Source organism: Caenorhabditis briggsae, assembly GCF_000004555.2.
Source record: "Caenorhabditis briggsae complete genome, chrIV, whole genome shotgun sequence".
NCBI lineage: Eukaryota > Metazoa > Nematoda > Chromadorea > Rhabditida > Rhabditidae > Caenorhabditis > Caenorhabditis briggsae.
This window is the reverse complement of record NC_013487.2, coordinates 4,855,197-4,876,626: the sequence shown is the minus strand read 5'-3', so window position 1 is coordinate 4,876,626 and position 21,430 is coordinate 4,855,197. Positions and strand designations below refer to the sequence as shown.

Sequence of the window (21,430 nt, the reverse complement as noted above, 5' to 3'; positions counted from 1 at the left end):
TTTACTGTAAAAGATATCAAAAAGTGGCTAACTAGTAAAATGTTGCTGATATCCTGATAAACATTTTACTAGTTAACCACTTTTTGATATCTTTCAAAAGAAATGAGATATATAGGCTCAAATTGGACGATCCGGGTGTCGTTCTATTAGAGGTTTTACGGTAATTACATTTATGTTAATGCAAAATTTATAAGCTGTGGTCCATAGCCAATGAACAAAGTATATAACATAGGATCACTATCACCTCACTACCAAAAAAATAATGCAACAGGAATCTTCATTAATCAACATTCAAGCAATCAAAGTGTTATTTCCCATAGAACATTGAAGTCCTGGACAAGCTTTGTAGAAAGTGTAACGGAAGCTCTCACATCCATAATGTCCGGCCTGGAAAGATTTCAGATTACAGTATCCGATAATAAAACTCACTTCCAAATTGTCACATCCATTACGATAGACTCTGTTCAGACAATCTCCAGCTTGTTGGATGGATCTGAAAATTTTAAGAAATGTTTTGAAACAAATATTAAGAGAACTCACGGGCAGAAGTTGTTCGTTGACACTGTTTGTTTGAATGACGACATGCAGTTTTGATAGGCATTCGTAGTTGGAAGGCTTTCAAGACAATTCCATTGGTTCATCACTTCTATAAATCATAAATTAAATTTTAATTGGTCATTTATCTCCTCTCATACCACGGAATCCTCCTCCACAAGCCCACTCAAGTCCACGGAATGTTCTGATGTAGTCAAATCCTAAAAAATTGTTTATACTTTTCAGGGAACTAAATTCCTTTAATATTTTTACCGTCCGACGAATCAGTGTTGTTACTTTCCAAACGAGTGTGAAGATTCATACAAGAGTAATAGGACTGTCCCAAGCAGTGATAGAAGTTGGTACGAGCTCTAAAAGAAATCAAATTATATAATTTTCGAAAATTGAATATTCTCACTTGCAAACTTTGTTGAGCTGTCTCACATTGCTATTCAAATAGTCTTGGATGGTAGAGAAAATGTCGGATCCTTGGTCGTAACTGACAGAAGAGTTCAGCCCAAAGTTTTGGTTGAATAGATACTGAAAATACCTAAAGAATTTCAGATTTTCCTTATGTTTCAATTCCTACCTGGCAATAGTTCAATTGAGCGACATTGCAGATTGATCCATTACTGGAAGGTTGTTCCAGTTGAGCCGTATAATTGATCAAATCATTAGACAATGAGAAGGGAAGAAGAAGATCCGAACGTCAGAGAGCAACGAGTCCCAGAAGAGAAATCAAAGCGTAACGCATTCTGAATAATTATTCTACCGTAACAAACTGCTAATAACAAACTTATGATAAGAAAGCACAAACTGATAAGAGAACAAAAAAAACGAATTGAAACTTTTCACACCCGAATCATTATTTTATACCCGACTTATTCGTGATAATTATGATATTTTCTTGGTGCTAGGAAATCAAAAAATGAGAGAAAAGATGGTGGAGAGAAAATGAGAAATTGTGACTCTGTTCAGATTTCCGAGGTTGACGCCCAGTTTCGTTTCGGATTCGTCATTTTTCTAGATTTTGGAGAAAATAGAGGACTGTAACTGATGGTCACACCCATTTAGTCTACGTTATAGCCGGTTGGACTCCTCCTAGGTTTCAATAGAAACATATTGGTAGTTTTTTTCTCATGGACAGTTTCAACCCTAAAGCGCATCATTTAGTATAAAAAGGTGCGCCTTCAATACCGTACCTCGAAACTATTGAATTTTTGCTTATTTTCGTTAATTTTTTGCTCGTTTTTTCCAATTTTCGCTTGATTCTCACAATCAAAAAAACCAAGAAAAATAGGTCAAAATTGATTGATTGTGAAATACGGTATTAAAGGCTAATGCAGTATTTCAAAAAAAAAAACTTTGCTATTCCGTTGCTGGACGATGCGCCTTTAAACTGTATTTTCTGCAGCATCGCGCATTGTTGTCCTAGAAATAATACTATCCGAGAAATTAATCCGATAAAACAACGAAGGTTTCTATTATTTCAGCAAACTTCAAAAAAAACGTGCAGTTCGTATCATTATTATTTTGGAACCTGAATTAGTCTGACTTTGAGAAGAAATAATCGAAGAGTATATTTCAAATAAGAAATGAGCTCATGCTGAGTTTTCATCCAATATAGAACTTTTGAAACATAAAAGTGTTATTCTTTATTGACAGAAAAAAAAATATTTTTAAACATTAGAATTATTCTCTAAATACATCTTTCTGGTTCCATACACAACCAATAAAAATTCTCGGACCGCATTGAAGCGATACAATTTTTCCATCGGATTCTCTTTGTACATAAACGGCATTCTCTATTTTGAAAGGTCCAGGGAATTGTGTATAGTATTTGTCTCTGAAAAAGAAACCCGATTATGTATTGAGCAAGAAAAAGTTTCATAGTTTATGAAAATCCCAGGAAAGAAAAGTCAAAAATCGAAAACCAACCTCTCATCCAATTCAAATTCCTGTGGCATTCTGTTCAAATCCCATTGATTTTGTCTATAATTTGGCAAAAGTTCAGGTTTAAATTGTTCTCCAAATGCTTGTTCAATATGAATTAAGTTCAAATTGTCAGAGTATTTTCCATTTAATCATCCATCAATGGACTCATGAACTTGATACGCTATGGTGAAACCACAGAAATATGCATTAACTCCTTTAAAATTGGAAATGTAATCCAAGAAATGATTCCAGAAACATACGACACGCAAATTCCGAATGTTGATGATATCAGGAATTCGTCTAAGATGTTTCTCCTCAAGAATCAATAGTTTCAGGTCAATATGATTGCTCATGAAAGTGGTGAGATCATTTGCTGTCACATCTTTAAATGCAGCGATGGTGAGAGAAGGAATTGGGATATAATAACTTTTATCCAATGTATTAAAACGAACACCAAATTTCAAGTTTCGACATTTTCGGAATAGTTCCAAAATGTGTTTATACATCCTTGTTACTATTCTTTTCCCATTTACAGTCCTCATTTCAAAATTGTAAACTGGTTTTGTTCAGTAGTCTTCCATGTAATAAAAAAATTGTCTGAAATTTCGAATTATTCTGATGTCATAACCACCACACTTACGGCAGACGAATCTCCAAAATATATCTGAAACTTTCTCGAATCGAAGACAAATGTAACTTCGATTGGTTTCCAACGTGTCTGCCTTAAGATTCTCAAGAGATTTCGAGAAGTTAGACTTAATGGAAATATGGATTCGTATTCCATATTTCTGAATATTTCTTCTTGTACTAGTCGCGGATATTTCATTAGGCGCATTTCTGAAAACATGGAAAATAAAATTTGTAACAAGATAGTCAACCCGAATTTTCTCGGTTTTTTAAGAGAGATTTTAAAAAGTTGTCAACTGATAAAATGCATTTTAGATTATTCTGAACGTTTTGTTAGTTGAGCACTTTTTGATATCTGTCACAGAAATCGAGATGATATGGATCAAAGCTGAAAGTGTAGGAGGATTCTTCTAAAACAAAGATTTTACGGCTAATAAGAGGAAAAAAAGGTAAGACAGTAAAAAAGGAAATGGAGAGGACATTCATAAAACATGTTTGAAATTTCAATGTATTTCTTCATAAAAAAAATTTAAAAATTGGAAAAAAATATTCTGTATAGGATGTAGAAATAATCTGTTCCGGTTCTATTTCATAGTGGAAAAAAATTTATTGAAACTTCTCTGACATTAATATTGATTTTCTATTGATTTTCTATTGACTTTCTATTAAGAAGGCGTCAAATCATTTGCAGGCATTACATGATTATCTCTTTGAATTTATCTCTTGGAATCGTTTCTTCTGGGAAAGGAAGAGATTTTCTGAATATTATAGGCTATTATTCTAGAGATATAATCTGAAACATGAATCTCTAGAATTTTCCAGAATGTCCACGATTACGGGTTTCCGACACACCTGAAAACTGTTAGAAAATTTCTCATCATTAGAAAATTTTTGAGAATCGAAACCACAGAATTTCAGAAAAAGGTTACTGAAGGAGGACTCTTGCTTTTTTGTTTGCTGAAAAAGGAGAATGTTCTTGAAATCCTGCCAAAGCTGAAATTTCCAGGCCATCAACTTTTTTCAATCTGAACATTTCAATTGAGAAAAAACATGTATTCGACAATATTCCAATATCAACATCTCGTTTTCCATATCAAAACTATCCAGCTCTTTCTCCATTTATTTTGTTGTGGTCAACGGAACAAAAAGAGAAATAGCGAGACGCAGAGAAAGGAAATTTTTTACAACACCAAAGCAGAGCTTTTCAGAAGAAGAGACGCAGACTGTTAGACGAAGTTTTGAACGAGTAAACAAGAAGAAGAAGAAGAAAAAGTATTCGAAAACGGAGAAGAAAAACGAAGGAGATATTTTTTCTACTGACCACTCGACATATCGTTTTTGTGTGTTCCTCTTCCTAGGTATTTTCCTTCTTTTTGTAGAAAGGTACCACGTGTCTCCTCCTTTCGTACACATGTTTCAGATTGTTTTTATGTGATCTACCTTTTTTTATTGTTTTTAGAATGTCGTATTTTTATTATCATAAAAGTGTTATATCGCTTTTTGTACCTCAAAAATTTTTCCGAATTGTAAAAATTGTGAAAAGTTTTTTTCGAAAAAATAAACAAACTTCTTTTCCGTTTTTTTTTTCAATTAAATTTTTACAATTGGAAAAATAATGGAAATTCAAAAAAATATGGTTTTTGAAATTTCTATTTTTTTTCGGTATTTTTGGGATTTTGAAGTTTTGGCTTTTTTAAAGTTTTGAATTTTTTTTTGGAATTTCAAAAAAATATTTAGAATTTTAGAGTTCTCAAATTCCGTTAGAATTTTGAAAATCTTGGAATTAAAAAATTTAAAAAATTTTCTTTTTTTGAACATTTTCGAATTTTCTTGAATTTTGAATTTATAAACTTTAAAATTTTTAAATTTGGGGATTTTAAATTTCTCTGAATTTCTTCCTGAATTTTCAAACTTTTTGAATATTTTGAAACCCAATTTCCAAATCACAAATCCGATTTTTTTCAGGCAAAAGTTTATCATTATTTAAAAAAAGAAGAAAACTCTGAAATATTCAATTTCATAATCTTGAAATTAAACTTTTTTTTCAAATTTCGACATCTTAAATTACATATCCATCCTTCAAATAGTGGTCTAGAACAATAAGTCAGGCAAGAATTCAAAAAATTCAAGATCTAGAAAATGTTTTTGAATTAGATCATCAAAATCCAAAAATTATCCACTATCAGTTTTGGCGGGAATTCAAAACAAATTTTCAAAACTTTCATCATAACTTCTAGAAGCTTGTTCTGTTTCAAGGTTTTCATAACTGTATATTCTCTGCGTCTCCTCTCCCTTCCTCCATTCAAATTCAAATTTCCCTCTTCTTCTGCCCCTTCATATATTGTGTATTGTCTCTTCTCATTACCCCTCCTTCAAATACCCATTACCAGAGCCGCATTGTCCTTGAGTCCGAAAAACCATAAAAAATTTGTGTTGCCTCTGTCTCTGTTCATTTTTGTTCCTTTCCTCTCTAGTTCAAGGACAAGAAAGTTCAAATTTTGGAAACTTTTGGGCTTCGAATATTCAGTTCTGGCAGGAGTTCAATTTTTTCATAAATTGGGTATTTTTCATTTCAACACAGCAGGGTTCAATCAAGGTGTCCCCCTTGTTCTCTTGGTTTCTCTAAATATCTGCTCTTTCTTTCTCTTTTCAATCAAAAATCCTTCCGATCAGATGAACTCTCTTCAAAATGTGTAAAGAAAAGTGTGGCAGCAATATCTCTCCCCCTACCAATCAGTGATAAACTGACACCAACTAGATTGATATGATGACCCAAGGGGAACCAGGTTGAGCTCAGTGCAAACAACATGCGCATAGCGTACTACTCGAACTTATCAGTAAACTTGATTATTGATCGGAGGGCATGAATCATGCCTTCTCTTCTAGAGAATTCCTTTCAAATTTGCCTTTACCACAATTGGCGCCCCGACGAGAGAGTGTGCTGATTGAAGAGTGTCAGACAGCTCGACGGACGGTGGTTAACCGTTTATTGTGCTGTCCGTGAGAACTTGAAAAAGAGAGAAGAGAGAACAAACTTCCGCTCATTTTTGGTTTACTGTTTTGATTCTTTGTTTATTTCTGAACATAGCTTTTTTCGAAAATTGAAATCTCTAGATTTCAATTTTTCTATGTTCTTCAAAGTGTATTTCTAGAAGAATCTTAAATAAAATGTTCATTTTCCTGATGTGAGAGAAACCAAAAAAGTTTTGAAATCTTCTTCGGCACACCTACACCTGAACAAACAACACCATCATCACATTCCCATACCCTTTTTGGTCTGTTCGCCTTTTATTACTCATCGACCGTCGTTGTTATCAAACCGTTTTTTATTCGAAAGTGAAAAAGTGGGAATTTATTTTTTCTCACACTAAATTCCAGAATTTTCCTGGCTTTTTGGTCGTTTTGACTGCTTAAAGTCGGTTAAAAACAATTTTGTTTACATTCTGCTTTTCGCATTTACTTTTTCGGGTCATGTGATTGCTCAAAATTGCAAAAAAAATCTGATCAGATCAATCTGAAAAAAAATTAATGGCGTAAGATCGAATGTAAAGTCCGAAAGTTACAGACTACAGTAGTCAGAGGCAAAATTCAGATTTTTTCTCAATCTGAATCACAGTGTAAACAAATTTTACATACTTTTGAACGATTTCTATTAAATTTTTGAATGTTTTCTTATTTTTTTCAAAACCTAGAAACTTTTTTTTTAATGTGAAAAAAAGCAAAATCCATTTTTGCAATTGTCGTGAAATATAAGGTCATGTTCGCAAATGAGAAATTTACAGTAATCTCAGGCGGAAACTTGATTTTTAACCGAAAGACTTCTGTTTCAGGTCGATTTTAACCCATTTTTCCCTCGTTTGTCGATTTCTATTCAATTTTTGGCTATTTTTTAATTTTAAACCTAAAAATTGTTTACTTTTGTAAAAAGCTCTCTTTCAAAGAAAAAAGTGCAATTGTCGTAAAATTCGATGTTATATCCGCAAGCGGTAAATCTACAGTAATTCCTTGATTTTTAATTGAAAAAATTACGGTTTCATGTCGTTTTTCATCCATTTGCTTTTCAATTTCTCGCTATTTTTCAGTTTTAGACCTAAAAAATCGTTTACTTTTGTAAAAATCTCGTTTTTAAAAAAATTCGTTTTTCTGCAACTGTCGTGAAATATAATGTCATGTCTGCAAATGAGAAATCTACCGTAATTTCAGGCGGAAACTTGGTTTTTAATTGAAAATTACGGTTTCAGGCCATTTTTCATCGATTTCCATCCTTTTTTCCATTTTTTTTCTCAAAGAATCACCTATTTTTTTTCAGAATCACATGCGGTGAAATTGAATCGGAAGTCGCAGTAGTATCTAAAACACAGAAATGACGGTACCGCCGTTCGTAAAGTCTTGCACTGTCAAGCTTGTGCTTCCAGCGGCACTGTTATCAGGTTTGAAATTCAAGAAAACTACAAAAATTGAAGATTTTAAAAATTTCAGCTGCAATAATCCGTCCGAGTTTTCTATCCATCGGATATGTGGTCTTCGCGCTGCTCAGTGCCGTTCTGCCACCAGTTCGCAAAAGTTTAGCACTTCCCAGTGAGTCAATTTGTGTTTGAAATATGTGAAAAATAACCAATTTGAGATTCTGACAGTTTTTTATAGTTTCCAAGGTTTTAATGGGTTAGAACTTTTTCATTTTTGTTCATTTATTTTGCAAAAAATGTTGGCTGGGTTTCTCCTGTAAAATTATTAAAAGTTCGGCGCTATGTTGGTTGGGGGGGGGGGCACTCTTTTTTGACTTTTTTCGCATTTTCTGACTTGCCCATTAATTCTAAGCATGTTAGAAATATTTTTGAGGTGTCTGGACCTCTAGAAAGTATAAAATAATATAATAAAATACAAATTCCTGTTATTTGTTTCTTCATTTTAGGTTTAGGCTAAAACGCCTTGGCACTTGAAATATGAATATTTGGAACTTTTAAACCGATTCTCGGGTAAGTTTTTCGGAAATGAAGCATTCTCAATCAGCATTTTTTATGTGATTTGCATTTTTCACCTATTTTGGCTTTTGTGAGTTGGGGCACCCAAATTTTTTGAATTTGGCGCCAAAATGCGGGTGTCCCAGAGGAAGGGAAACAGGGTGTTTTTGCCTAAGCCTATAATTTTAAACAAAAACCAAACATTTTGAAAAAAAAATTTCAGCCAAAATGTGCGATTTTCACTGATTTTCGCCAATTTCAGTACTTTTCTGGCTGAAAATTTTTTTCAGATTTTTTCTTTTTTTTTTAATTACAGGCTTAGGCAAAAACTCCTTGTTTTCTTTCCACTGGGACATCCGAAAATGGCGCTAAATTCAAAAAATTTGGGTGCCCTCCCAACTACGCTAGCGCCGGCGTTTTAGCCTAAGCCTAAAATAAAGAAGCAAATAACATGAATTTGTATTTTATTATATTATTTTATACTTTCTAGAGGTCCAGACACCTCAAAAATATTTCTAACATGCTTAGAATTAATGCGCAAGTCAGAAAATGCCAAAAAATTCAAAAAAGAGTGGCCCCCAACCAACATAGCGCCAAAAATTCGTTCAAGAATCCCTAACTTTCTTCCAGAAGTAATCGGAACCTTCGTCACTATCAACTTCTTATTCTGCCTGGCGGTCGCATTAGGAATCGGATCTTATCAAATTTCTGAACAATTTGTGCACAAAAATGACCGAACCTACATCTGCAATCGATCCGATACCACTCTTTTCCGAAGCATCGGTCTCGTCCGTTTCCATCCAACTGGAACTTTCGATTCCACTCGTGCATTCCTTCCCGAAATCATTGCTCTCTCCGCTTCCCTTTTCACATTTATCCTCGTCATGTTTCTATCGCATCGAGATGAGCAATTGGATGTTGTTGGCGATGTGGTGACAGTTAGAAGTGAATCGTAAGTCGAGTTTTCCGTTTTTGGATCCGAAATTTCAACAAATTGTCATTTTTAAGGGGTCGCGAGCAACGTCGTCAGCGAAAAATGGCAGCTATCATGTGGAGTGCAATTGGAAATTCTCTACGGCGACTCACAAACTTTGTCCTTTTCCTCTTCACCGCATACGTCGGAATCGTCAAACCATCAGCCATCAACTTCACCTATTTCGTCGCATTTCTCTTCATTTCCACGTGGTGGGCCACCTACACTCCTCTACGACATGGAGTTTACAATCAGATCAAGAAATTCCTCATCTTCTACTCTGCCATTCACTTTTTAGCCATTTACACCTATCAGATTCCGATTGTTCATAATGATTGGCTTCCGACTGGATCCTTCATCTCCCGTCTGTTTGGTCTCACGACTCTTATGGATTCGACATGTCCAGACTGGTGGAAGTTCCCGTTTGTTCCTCCGGATTTCAACGATGACGATCTGATTATGAAGTGGCCGGTGTATGCGAACCCAATGTCGTTTTGGTAAGATTTTAGACCTCCATTTGTGAAAAATGAGTAAGAAATGGCTGAAAATTACCAATTTGAGACATAACTTCTGAGCCATTCTTGGCAGAAAATAATCGGAAATTGTCAAAAATTAACCGAAATTCCTCTGAAAGCAGTGTGCTGTGAAATTTTGAATTGCTTTATTTTGTGCAGAAACCCATAAAGATTCACATAAAAACGAAGAAAAAATTCAAAAAAGTGTCCTTCATTGAGATAAAACGTAGTGAAAAACGAAGCTGGCTAGCTTGAATTCTCCAGTTCCCCCGCTTAGTTTTCAGACCTTTTTAGGTTTTTTAGCAATGCTCAAAAGTTTCTTTCATTTTCCAAGTTTTTGTCTGCAATTAGACAGGACGGTGTTCTCGAAGATTACTGGGGATTACTGTAAAATCTATTTTTCCTGTTTTTTTGTAGTTTTTTTACAAACACAATCACACCAAAATGCAGAAAAAAAACTACAGGAAAGGGAAATTAGCTTCTACAGTAGTCTACAGTAATCTTTAGGAATAAATTTTCACCCGTCAATTTTCACAAAAAATACAAGGAAAAACGGAGCAGGATCTTCAAAATAGCTGAAAAAAACATTGTCCCCTTGATTTTTTATCTTTCAGTGTTTTTTTTTGGCTTTTAAAAACATTTTTTTCAGATTTTTCAAGATATTCCATAATGCAATAAATTGAAAAAAAACTATCCAAAAAAGCAATTTTCAGATATTCTACTACATAACTGTCGCCCAGTACAAATTCACTCGAAACGGATCTCGCCAGTACATTGATGACAACGATTATGGGTCATCAGTACATGAAGAAGTTAGTGGTTTCCCTGAATTCTTTCTCTTCGTGTCGCCTCTCTATCGCCTTCCTTTTCTCATCTAATCATCTTGTCCCATCGTCCTTCCTCTCATCCTAATGGGCGATGGTAACAGTAGGCACGAATGCTCTTAAAAATAGAAAATAGATTAGAATTTAAAAAAAACAATTTTATGTGGTTTTCTTTCTCGGTTCAGCGTTTTGTCTCCTCTTCCGGTACTGTCGAAACGAATGTGGACGACGGCATCGTCGGGCAGCTCATCTCGATTTCTGAGAGCTCTGCGGCTCCTTCAGGCAGAGGACGTGGCAATACTTTGGTGCGTGTGTAATTATGTAGGGATCTAATAGCAGCACTGATTCGTTTTGTTCATTGGCATGCCTCTAATTTTCCCTTTTATGTGTTGAAAAATATCAAAATTCCTAAGTTTATGTACCGTATTCAAGCCCAAAAAGACTTCAACTTTGAGCTCAATTATCTCGGTTCCTATAAGAGATATCAAAAAACTTTCAACTGATAAATTTTTTATCATAATATCACCTATATTTTATCAGTTGACAGATTTTTGATATCTTTCATAGGGACCGAGATAATTGATATCAAATTTCATGTATACAGTGGACTTCAGAGTGCTACGGTATGTGAAAACGAAGAACAGTGGTTCCGTTTTTGAGTTTTGTCTCACCCATTCCGACATTTTGATCTCAATTCTATTGATTTTTGGAAAATTAAATCAGTTGATAATTTTTAGACATCTCTCCCGAAAATTGAGAAATCTGAGATTCAATTTAAGATATTGGACTATGCCAACATCTAGCTCTAATTTAGTTAGTCTGAAATCTAAGCTTTTTCAGCCTTCCCCTGACGAATCTAACGTTACGGTAGGTTTTCTATGTTGTTAAGTGATTCGTTATCAACCAACCCAAACCTCCTCCTCCTTGTCCTTTCTCTCCTTTCCGCTTCTTTCCCTGCTTTTCCACCTCTTCTAACCCCAAGTTGGGACCAAAACCCTCTTTCTCACTCCCATGAGTTCCAGCTACTATCCGATGCCTCCTCTCAAAACGAAGATGAGGCCCGATCGCGTTCTCCACAACGAAACGGCGAGGGACAGAACTCCATTCCACTCAGAAAAGTGACATCTCAAGTGGTGGATCGTAACAAGCTGAGCAATATTTTCAATAGTAAGTTCACCAAAATAAAACTGAGCAATGCCTCACAAGATTCAGAACCTGGAGAACAAGAATCGGCAGCGTCAAAGGGAATGATAGCAGTGATGACGTTTGTGATCTTTCATGCCTACTCCATTGCTCTGGCTGCCATGATGACATGGGCTCTTCTCTATCACTCGATCTTCGGATTAGTCCTTCTGATTCTCACCTGCATCCTGTGGATCTTCCGGGACACTCGAAAGTCCTCCTTCACCATGGCTCCACTCATCCTGATCTACTGTGAATTCCTCCTTGTTCTTCAATACTTCCTAAGTATGGATATTCATCAAGAGATCGGAGATCCAGCGTGGATGGATTTCGTTGGGATTAAATGGGCCACAATTCCAGTGCATGCACTCATCATTCTATCTGTACAGGTGTGTATTTCTTTTTTTTTGCACCTCAAAAAACCAAAGGACGGCTCCCCTTGCATTTTTTGCTCAGCATATGATGTGTATATCAGGTTACCAGGGAGCAGTCCTTGTCACCTATGACTCGCCGGAGCATTTTGAATTGAAAATCTTTTAAAAAACGAGCGAAAACCCCCGAAATATTTGCGAATAAACGAATAAACGAATGCTATTTGTAACGCAGCTATATTTCTATGGACTTGTCATTTTTCCAGTGAGTGTCCGAAATCGTCTGTAAATCTCGTTTTCTTAAAATTCGGAATTTTCTAGGCAGGCCCCGAAACGAGACTCATATATGCAATATAGAAAACATCGCTTCTCGTCCATTTTTGTAAACTTCTGAAATGTTCGCGAATGTTTTTTTGAATTTCCGCCAAAACTGAAAACTCCTGAAACTCTGAAAAATTGGCGATTTTTTCGAGAGAAAAATTTGTTTTTTCTTCAATTTTTCGCAAAACTTTTAGACCTTTTTTAGGTATTTCAGATTTTCTTTCTCGATTTTTCCGGTTTATTTGTCTGAAATTTGATGGAACGGTGTTCGCGAAGATTACTGTAGGTTACTGTAGAAAACGAATTTCCTTTTGTAGTTTTTTTTGCAAAGTTTTTATCTGCATGTTGACGTGATTGTATCTTGCCAAAAAAACTACAAAAGGAAATGAGTTTTTTATAGCAACCTACAGTAATCTTCATGAATACCGTTACATCAAATTTCAGACAAAAAAAGCGGAAAATCTAAAAATAGTTTTTGAAAATAGTTAAAAACCTAAAATGGTCTAAAAATGTTGCAAAAAAATGAAGGAAAAATTAATTTTATTTCGAAAAATCCTCAATTTTTCAAAGTTTTTTTTTGGCGGAAAATAAAAAAAAAGTTCCAGAACCTTCTAGAAGTTTCCAGAAATGGATTTTTCGCGTTTTGAAGTGATTTTCCGATTAAACCTATCGAACTTCTGAATCCCATTCCGAAAGTCCCTGAAATCCCTATTTTTCCAGACCCTTCTCAGCTTGCCGGTCTTCCTGCTCCTCCGACTGGCTCGTCGTGAAAAGTACTACGAATCGTTGACAGATTTTGAACGACAGCGAAGAATCAACTCGTATGGAACGTTTGGAGCATCGAAGACTGGAGCCGGTGGTGTTGCAGTGGCTAAGGTACGGTGTTTTTTGGTCATTAATGCGAAAATATTTACCACTAAAATGATGTCTACATTGCCTCCGAAACTTTTACGAATGCTCAAAAAAGGAGGAAAAATGTTCCGCTCCTCTCTTTTTGTTGCCCAACAACGACAAAAACAACAATAGTAAAAAGAGGAGCGAAAGCGATGCCTCCTTCCCCTTTTTTGTTTGAGAAGCATCCCTCAGCAGCTGTCCACGCAAAACTGTTCGCCTGCTGCCCCCCTCTATATTTCATGATTCTTTTTTCCTGAATCGACGGATCGATACTGAAATATGATTCTAGAATTATCTGAATTGGGAGACAAGAAAGACCCAGAAGAGGAGGAGGATGAGGAAGTGGTAAGAAGAAAAAAAGCGAACATATAACCCAAGAATTCTCTCCCCCATTTATCATTTTTGCTTTTTTCGACCCCATGGGAGTCGTGTCGTTTTTATGTTGATTTGTCTGTCTTTTTTGCATTCTTTCTTGTCAGAAAAAAGATAGAACCTCTCTGAAAATATGGCCCCTCAAAAAATGTTGAAAAGTCTAGTCAACTCTTTATTCGGAGATATGAAGTTTCCGCGACTTTCTCTGAGTCAAATTCCTCATCATGTTATCACCGTTTCTATAAGCAATGGAAAATGTATTCGAATTCATGATACGCTAGCGAAGAACTCGTTGAATTTGTATTATGAGAAGGTAACATTTGTTCATAAAATAGAGAAAACGCAATTCGAGCCCCTATATTTGGAAGTTTCCACTGCCAGTCTTACGAGCCGGGTTCGATTCCACACTATGTGTTTAAAATTAGCCTAGAAATGGTCCAAACAAAAATGGAAAAGTTTTGCCATCAAGTGGAATCGAACCCGGGTCGTCAGATTGGGAGTGGAAATATCAATATTACCACTGAGCCATTCGAACATTTTCGGTAAAACCCGCTTAAAATGTGTTTTTTGGCCCGTTTAAGCCCAATTCGACACTAATAATACTCTATTCCAGAGTCTAGAACTGGAATTTTGAACAAAATCAGAAGACAAAAGATGTATTTAGAACATTTCAATTTTGAATTGAAATCGATTCCTTCTAATCTCTCAAAGTTTCAGGATCCGAAAAGTCGAAAATTCGCTGCCTTCGTGGAATATCTCTCGAACAAAGTCTCCATCTACTTCATATTCCTCGTCTCCTTTGTACTGCTTATGGTAGCCACCCACTTCAAACCCAATCTCTACAACATTTTCTTCTTCGCACTATGGGCATTGAACTTGATTTATCTCAAAGTAAGTTACGGTAACATAGATGAGAGGATTTGGGATATTTGACAATAATGTAATCGGTTCCCTAAAAACATCATTTTGCGAGCTAAACTACCAAAAAAAACCGATTTTCCCGACCTCAAAAAATCCTAAAATCCTCAATTTACGCAGAAATCACACATTTATGAAGTTATCGGTTATGGTTTGATGACTCACTCAAAAAGCAAAAAGAACAAGTTGCAAAACTTAGATTTCCTGTATGTTTGCATGTGTTTTCAACAGACTCCCCGTTTTTCATTGGGGAAAAAAGACGAAATGGAGAGCAAATAGAGGAGGAAATAGAGCAAAAGGTTTGGCACCCGATCTAGTCTGACTCATTTTTATTTAGAAAAATCAGTTTTTACAGTAGCAAAGGTGTTCGAATGGTCTTTCGAGATGCAGAAATTCAAAAAGTAGAAAAAATCTGAAAATTTAAGTTTCAAAATTTTCGAGATGAACGCTGATTTTCAACATGTTAAACCTGAAAATTAGTATTCTGATTTTCAAAACTAGGTGTTAGCAGTGGAACATTCTTCGAAAGCTTTCGAAAATTTCAATTTTTTAAATTGAAAATCTAGTTTTTGAAAGTTCGAATTTACAATTTTCAAAAATTTGACCTGAAATTTGCAAAGTTTTATTGAGTTCTGGAATATCGAAATTTTTGAAGTTCAGTTTTTTTCCATTTGAGACTTCGAGTGTTCTGAATTCTGCATTTCTTGACTTTAAGAATTTGATACTTCTAGGTTTTGATATTCTGAAAATATGAAGTTCTCATTATTTCGATCATTCTGCTTTGAAATATGGGATCTCTAGAATCGGAAGCTATGAAATTTCGAAACATTCATTTTCAAATTGATACAAATTTACCCTTCTTCGCATTACCCGAAATTTCCTCTTCTACAGTAACCCAAACATCACATGCTTTTTAAAAATTTTCACGAAAACAATCAAACAAAACTTTTCTCGAACACCTAAAAGAAGCCTCTCTTTGCTCCCTTTCTCAGCTTTTCAATAAACCAAAAAAAGAGAGTGGAACATCACTTTTTGTCTGTAAATAAACAACAAAAAACGGTTATAAAACATAAACTACCTGTCTGATTATTGTGTTATTACGTATAGACTGTTTTTATAGTACTCCTCACCCGTTTATTTTTTTTTGCGCAGCAGAAAAATTATAACTTTCATTTTTTGTGTCTAATAGAAAATACCGGTTCTCTCATGAAATGTACCTCTTTGTGTTCAACCTCAAGATTGAGTTCCGTTTTTTTTCCAAATTTTCCTCTAATTTCAGTTCTCGTTCCGGTTGTACCGTGGATTGGCATACGCCTTCTGGCTAACACTCACCTTCTATACATCGATTGTGATCATCGCACTCTACATCTATCAGTTCCCAGGAGTGAGTTTTTTATTGAAATTGAAAAGATGGAATCGTAAATTCTAAGAAAATTGGATTTTTTCGAGAATTCTGTACATGGAAAAAGACCTTTCCAAACCTCTTCAACTTCTGAATCAGAAGTATTCTGATTAGAACAATTAACACCTTCTCTCAAGGTTTTCTTTTTTTAGTTACTAGAGAATCAATTTTAGCTTCTAAAAAGAATCATAAAAATAGTATTCTCTTCAGTATGGTCTCCATTCAAAAAGACAAACTATGCGTAACAAAAATGTACTTATATTCTCAAAGATTATAACATAAAACATCCCCCACCCGATTTGATTCTTTTCATTTTTCTGACCTTGAATATAGTGTTTCATAGTCATAGCTAGGTATCTATAAACTGAATTCCAAAGTAGCTATATTTTGCTTCCAAATTTGAGGCTATTTTTGAAATTTCGATCTAAAAAATAACTGCGTTTGTCTTCCAAAACGCTGAAAATGGTCCAAAAAATTTATAATTTTTATAAATTTTTATAAAAAATGAACTAAATTAGGCCTAAAATCCAAAAAACAATCGTCAATATTTTGTCCAAAAATTGCTCATTTTAAGATAAAATTTTCTACATTTCTAGCCTGAAAATTGAATTTTCAATCAAACTCGTTTAAAAATCGCTCAAAAAACATAAAAACCGGTCCGTAGGTTTCAAATGACCCAAAATTCGTTAAAAATAGACCCAAAATGAATAAGTTAGCATTTTCAGCTCATATTATATTATCATCGAGTTTTGTTTCTATAAAAATATCATTTGTCGACCTGAATTATAAAAAAAAACCAAAAAGTCTTGATCTCAAAAAATCAAATTTTCTCAAATAGGAGGGCTCCACCATAACCGGAAACTTTGAGCTCATTTATCTCGTTTTCTGTAAAATGTATCAAAATTTTGTCAACTGATAAAATATTGGTGATATTATGATAAATAATTTATCAGTTGAAAATAGTTTGATATCTTTCATAGGAATCGAGATAATTGCGCTTTAACTTGATGGTTCGGATGGGCTTTAATTAGAGAATATATGGTAGTCACTCATGTATGATCTTTTTCTTGAATTTTTCCATCAGAAAATCAACTATTTTCCAGGTATCTCAATGGATTATTGAAAAAACGAGTCTGTCGAAAAAGTGGCTTGATGCGATCGGACTTGTCGACTACTCAGCGATTGGAGAATCTGGGTGAGAGTTTTTGTTCGGATTTCAAAATATCCGAATTTTTTTCCCGAAAATTTCGAGTACAAGTAAAAGCCTGAAAAACAGCAGAATTCAGAAGATTAAACGATGTTCTTGGTTCCAGAAGTTTGAAATCCACAAATCTCATTTCAGCGCCCTATTCCTACAACTATTCGCGCCAATCGCCCTGTTCGTCGTCACAATGCTTCAACTCAAATTCTTCCACGAACCATGGAGCCGTGCGACGTCTCCAAGACGCGCAGAAGACAATCCACCAACCGAGTCGGCAGTGGCGTCAACTTCAGAATCAGGAAGAGCCGATGCAGGACGTTAGTTTCAATTTTTTTTGATTTTGAGGGAATGCAGAAGACCACCTAGAACTTTGAGCCAATATATCTCGGTTCCTGTGACAGATATTGAAAATTTGTCAACTGAGAAATTGCTTAACACAATAGCAGCAGTATTTTATCAGTTGACAAAATTCCTATATCTTTCACAGGAATCGAGATAATTGAGCTCAAACTAGACAGTGTGGGTGACCTGCTGTTGTTTGAAAAAAGGGAAATTCACACTTTCCTCGTTCTTCGAGGTCATCGCAAAAACCGTATCGCGCATTATCTCATAGTCTAATCGAAGAAAAAAAATCTCACTTTCTCTTTAAAGAAAAAGTTTCCTTGTTTATATAACCAAAGTAGTCAAGTGACGTATTGATTAGTCGTTAACTGGTTTCCTTCCCACTATTTTCAGCCAGAGGAAATCCATTACTTCTAAAAATGTTTCCTCGTTTTGTTTTGTTATTTTCAGTCTTCTCCTTCTTGTTTTGTTTCTTAATTAAAAGCAGAAAACGACGGAAATCTATTTTTCCCCTCCTTCTCCGTTCAACGTCTTCTTCTTCTTCTTCTTTGGTTTCAACGTCAACGTCATTAACCTGAATTTAAAATGATAAGGATTCCGACTTGGCACTGTTCCAAGTCGTAATCCTTTGACGTCCGTCTGAATCCATCAATCGATGATCCAAAACAAGTGACAGCTTCATGCCGCTTCCTCTCCTCGATTTCCATAATCTCTCGTTTCCTCCGCTTCTATTACTTTTCATCTCGTCATGGAGACAAATCGGATATCGGCCAAAACGAAAAAGAATAAGAATATGTACTGTTCTTCTCTTTTCCCTATCTCTCTTTGGTTATCACTTTTAATCTACATGTTTCGCTTGATTCCCACGATTGTCGATACTTGTCTTTTTGGCTTTTTGTGGTTGGCTTTTTTAGAAGCCATTGACAAACTTGATAATGGGCATAGCCACAGATTCTTTTAGGATTAGAAATTTCAGACCAACTGAATTGGATATGATAGAAGAACTCAAGAACTACACAATGATACCGTTTTGAAAATTGTACCTTGTGTATGAGAAAAGTTACGATCCATAGAACTTGGACCGCGTCACTCAGGTGGTTTTTGGCTTGTAAATTTGTTCATAGACAATATACAGTTTTCCAATTAATATCATTTTGTAGAACTTGCCCAGTTTTATCATATCTATTTCAGTGGATCAGAAAATATTGATTCTAAAAGAAGCTATGGCAGTGGTTGTTTAGGACCCGTTTGGACTCATTTTTGACAACTTTTGACCGTTTGAATTATTCAAACATTCAAGTTTAAGCTTTTCACTTTTTTCTCATTCTTTGTTCGTTCCATATGTGAATCATCATCATACACTTTGTTTCTCCCCTCTCTTCTATTCATTTTCCCATTTTTTGCTATCCGTTCCAACACACTTTTAGTACTTCTCCACCTGCCCTTTCTTCTTCTTGAAAAATCTGCTCAAATATGAATAGAACGCTCTTTTCCTTCATATACACCCACGGTGGGTGACCCACACCGAAAAACACCGAAACCCCCAAACAACGATTATAGGTCACAAAAATTGGCTCAAATCTAAACATTTCTCGCTCGGTCTCTTCTCCTTCTTGGCCTGTTTAGTTCAGGATGCGAGGCGATTTGTTTTTGAGCAAAATGATAGTTGTGTTGTGTCTACGTCTCTCCTTCTTCGATACTCTCTCGTTGACGTCATTCAAAACTTTCCCAACCTATCTCAGGTTATTGTTATTCTTTTAGAGTTGTTTCCTGTCTTCTACGAAGGATTTTCGGATTCATTTTTCTACATTTTGAATGTCTGGATTCTGAAACTTTAGATTCCTCTCCTTCAGAATTTTTCCAGAACTTGGGAACTGATTTAGATTTTAGATTCTGAAATTTAAAAAACTCTGGAGACTGAAGTTTTAGATTCTTAGATTCTTCAGAGTCCCTCAAATTCCTTCCTACTGTACCCTGACTCCATATATTCAATTTTTCCCAGAGTCAAAATGAGTCAATGTTTGTGTTGTTTCTTTCGTCTGCTGCCTTGTTTCCTTGTTCTCACCGTTTGCTGCTTTCCGCCATTATTGCTCTTCTCGGGGGGAAACTCCCTAATCCCGATTTGTGAACAAGTGGAAAGGAAGCACACAGAACACAATTCAGACAGTGAAATAGGTTTTTTTTTTTAATTTCGAAAGAAAGCACTTGAACTTTTTGGAGCCCAGACATCATATTTTGACGAAATTAGATGTTTAGCAATGAGTCAGAATGATAAGGAGTGTTAGAAAATCCAGGTTTCTAGAATCTAGGTTATTTAGAAAAATGGAAATCTGAAAATCCAGAAACCCTAAAATGGAATTACTGTACTTCTCTCTATTAGAAGCCCGCCCAAATCGTCAACTTTGAGCTCAATTATCTTGATTTATGTGAAAGATATAAAGAAGATGTCAACTAATAAACTGATTACCGTAATATCGAAAATATTTTATCATTTGATACATTCTCATACATTCTCGATATCTCTCAAAAGAATCGAGATAATTGAGCTCAAAGTTTGCGGTTTTGATGGGAGAGAAATACGGTATTCAGAAAAATGGAATTTTCGAAATCTGAAAATTTGGAAACCCTAACTCATTTTTGAAAATCAAAATTTCGAATTTTTCAAATTTTTCGTGAAGTTCTGAGTTTTCTGGATTTTTCTGGATCTGAATTATAGATTTCTCAACAGTTCGATTCTTTAGGAATTTCTGTTTGATTCTGAATTATTCGAATTTTTGAGGTTCCTGACTGTCGGCATTTTCGAAATTGAATTTCCGATTTTTTGAAGAAAAATTTCAGCATGAAAAAGCTCCAAATTGTTTTTTCTTCTAATTTTATTTTGCATTCCGAGTCCCTCATTCTTATCATTTCTCTACCTTTTCACTGTAAATAATAGCAACAAATGACCCCTCCTCTCGTTTCGGTTTTTGTTTCTCCTCAATTCCTCTCCACTCGCTTTCGTAATCAGAAAAATCCTCTGCGGACCTGCATGATAAATGCAACTCTTCTTGTCTTCATCTTCTCGGTGCATCTGTTTTTCTGTTGTTGATGATAAGATGATGGCCACACACTGCTCCTCTGATATCATTAGTCAAATCGGAGAGAGAATAGGAGACGCGGAGAGATGAAGAAAAGTACAGAGATTTCGAGCCTCCTCGATGATTCATGGATGTGTTGTACAACCAAAAAATAAGAGAATCTTTTTGAACACCGCGAAAAGTATAGGGTACTTTTTTGGGGAAGACATGACATCTTGATAAATTGCACGTTTTTGGAGGAGACAGGGGGATTAGAGAGCAGGAATCACAGGGTGGGAAACATGGAGAAATGAGTTTTTGAGACACCTAGGGTCCAAAAATAGAAAACAAAGAAATTTAATGAACCAAAAAATGATACCGCATATGCTCTAAAAGAGGATCACATAAAACGTCAATTTCGAGCTCAATTATCTCGGTTCCTATGAAAGATATCGAAAATGTGTCAACTGATAAATTGTTTATCATAATATCAGATGTATTTTGTCAGTTGACGGATTTTCGATATCTTTCACAGGAACCGAGATAATTGACCTTAAAGTTGACGCTTGGCCTCCTATTAGAGTAAATACAGTAGTTCCAACGTGTTTAGAAATTTAGAGGTCTTTGAAAAATTTTGATTTTTTAGCTACAATGGGATAGCCAAGCTAAGAGAGCACCCGAAACAACATAAAAACCACCAATCCAATTGAATGAGTACATTTCGTCATGCTCCTCTTCCACACTCAGGTTGTATCTGACAGAAAAAATAGATCAAGAACCGATAAATTTGAACTCTCAGCTCTCTTTCTCCGTGTAGCTCCTCCTGTCTGTGGGACCCGCCTCTTCGTCTCTAATCCTCTGCTCTCTGTGTTGTGAAAAAATAGAGGCCCCACCCTCCTCAAGCCACTTGAGCCTTCTTCTTTTTCTACCAAAAACCATGAGAAGGTACTAAGCTATTTATACCATTCCTTCTGAATCTGGAGATCCTAAAAGTCCGTCAAA

The 21,430-nt window shown here is 35.3% G+C and overlaps 2 protein-coding genes across 2 annotated transcripts; one reads left to right on the top strand and one right to left on the bottom strand.

The window, feature by feature from the left end:
• Positions 1-291: 291 nt before the first annotated feature.
• CBG21688 lies at positions 292-3,253 on the bottom strand (the record flags this gene model as incomplete). Its single annotated transcript, XM_045235242.1, has 7 exons — positions 292-387; positions 430-493; positions 541-646; positions 696-755; positions 808-905; positions 953-1,104; positions 3,110-3,253. 7 exons carry the CDS (start codon positions 3,251-3,253, stop codon positions 292-294), a joined length of 720 nt encoding a protein of 239 aa, XP_045097387.1.
• A 4,206-nt stretch (positions 3,254-7,459) lies between these two features.
• CBG21689 lies at positions 7,460-18,161 on the top strand (the record flags this gene model as incomplete). The annotated part of the gene is made up of 13 exons (XM_045235241.1): positions 7,460-7,526; positions 7,576-7,674; positions 8,688-9,009; positions 9,066-9,501; positions 10,259-10,389; positions 10,506-10,674; positions 11,392-11,940; positions 12,964-13,119; positions 14,227-14,400; positions 15,707-15,811; positions 16,933-17,024; positions 17,172-17,347; positions 18,049-18,161. The coding sequence occupies 13 exons, from the start codon at positions 7,460-7,462 to the stop codon at positions 18,159-18,161; spliced, it is 2,589 nt and encodes an 862-aa protein (XP_045097386.1).
• Between the last annotated feature and the right edge of the window lie 3,269 nt (positions 18,162-21,430).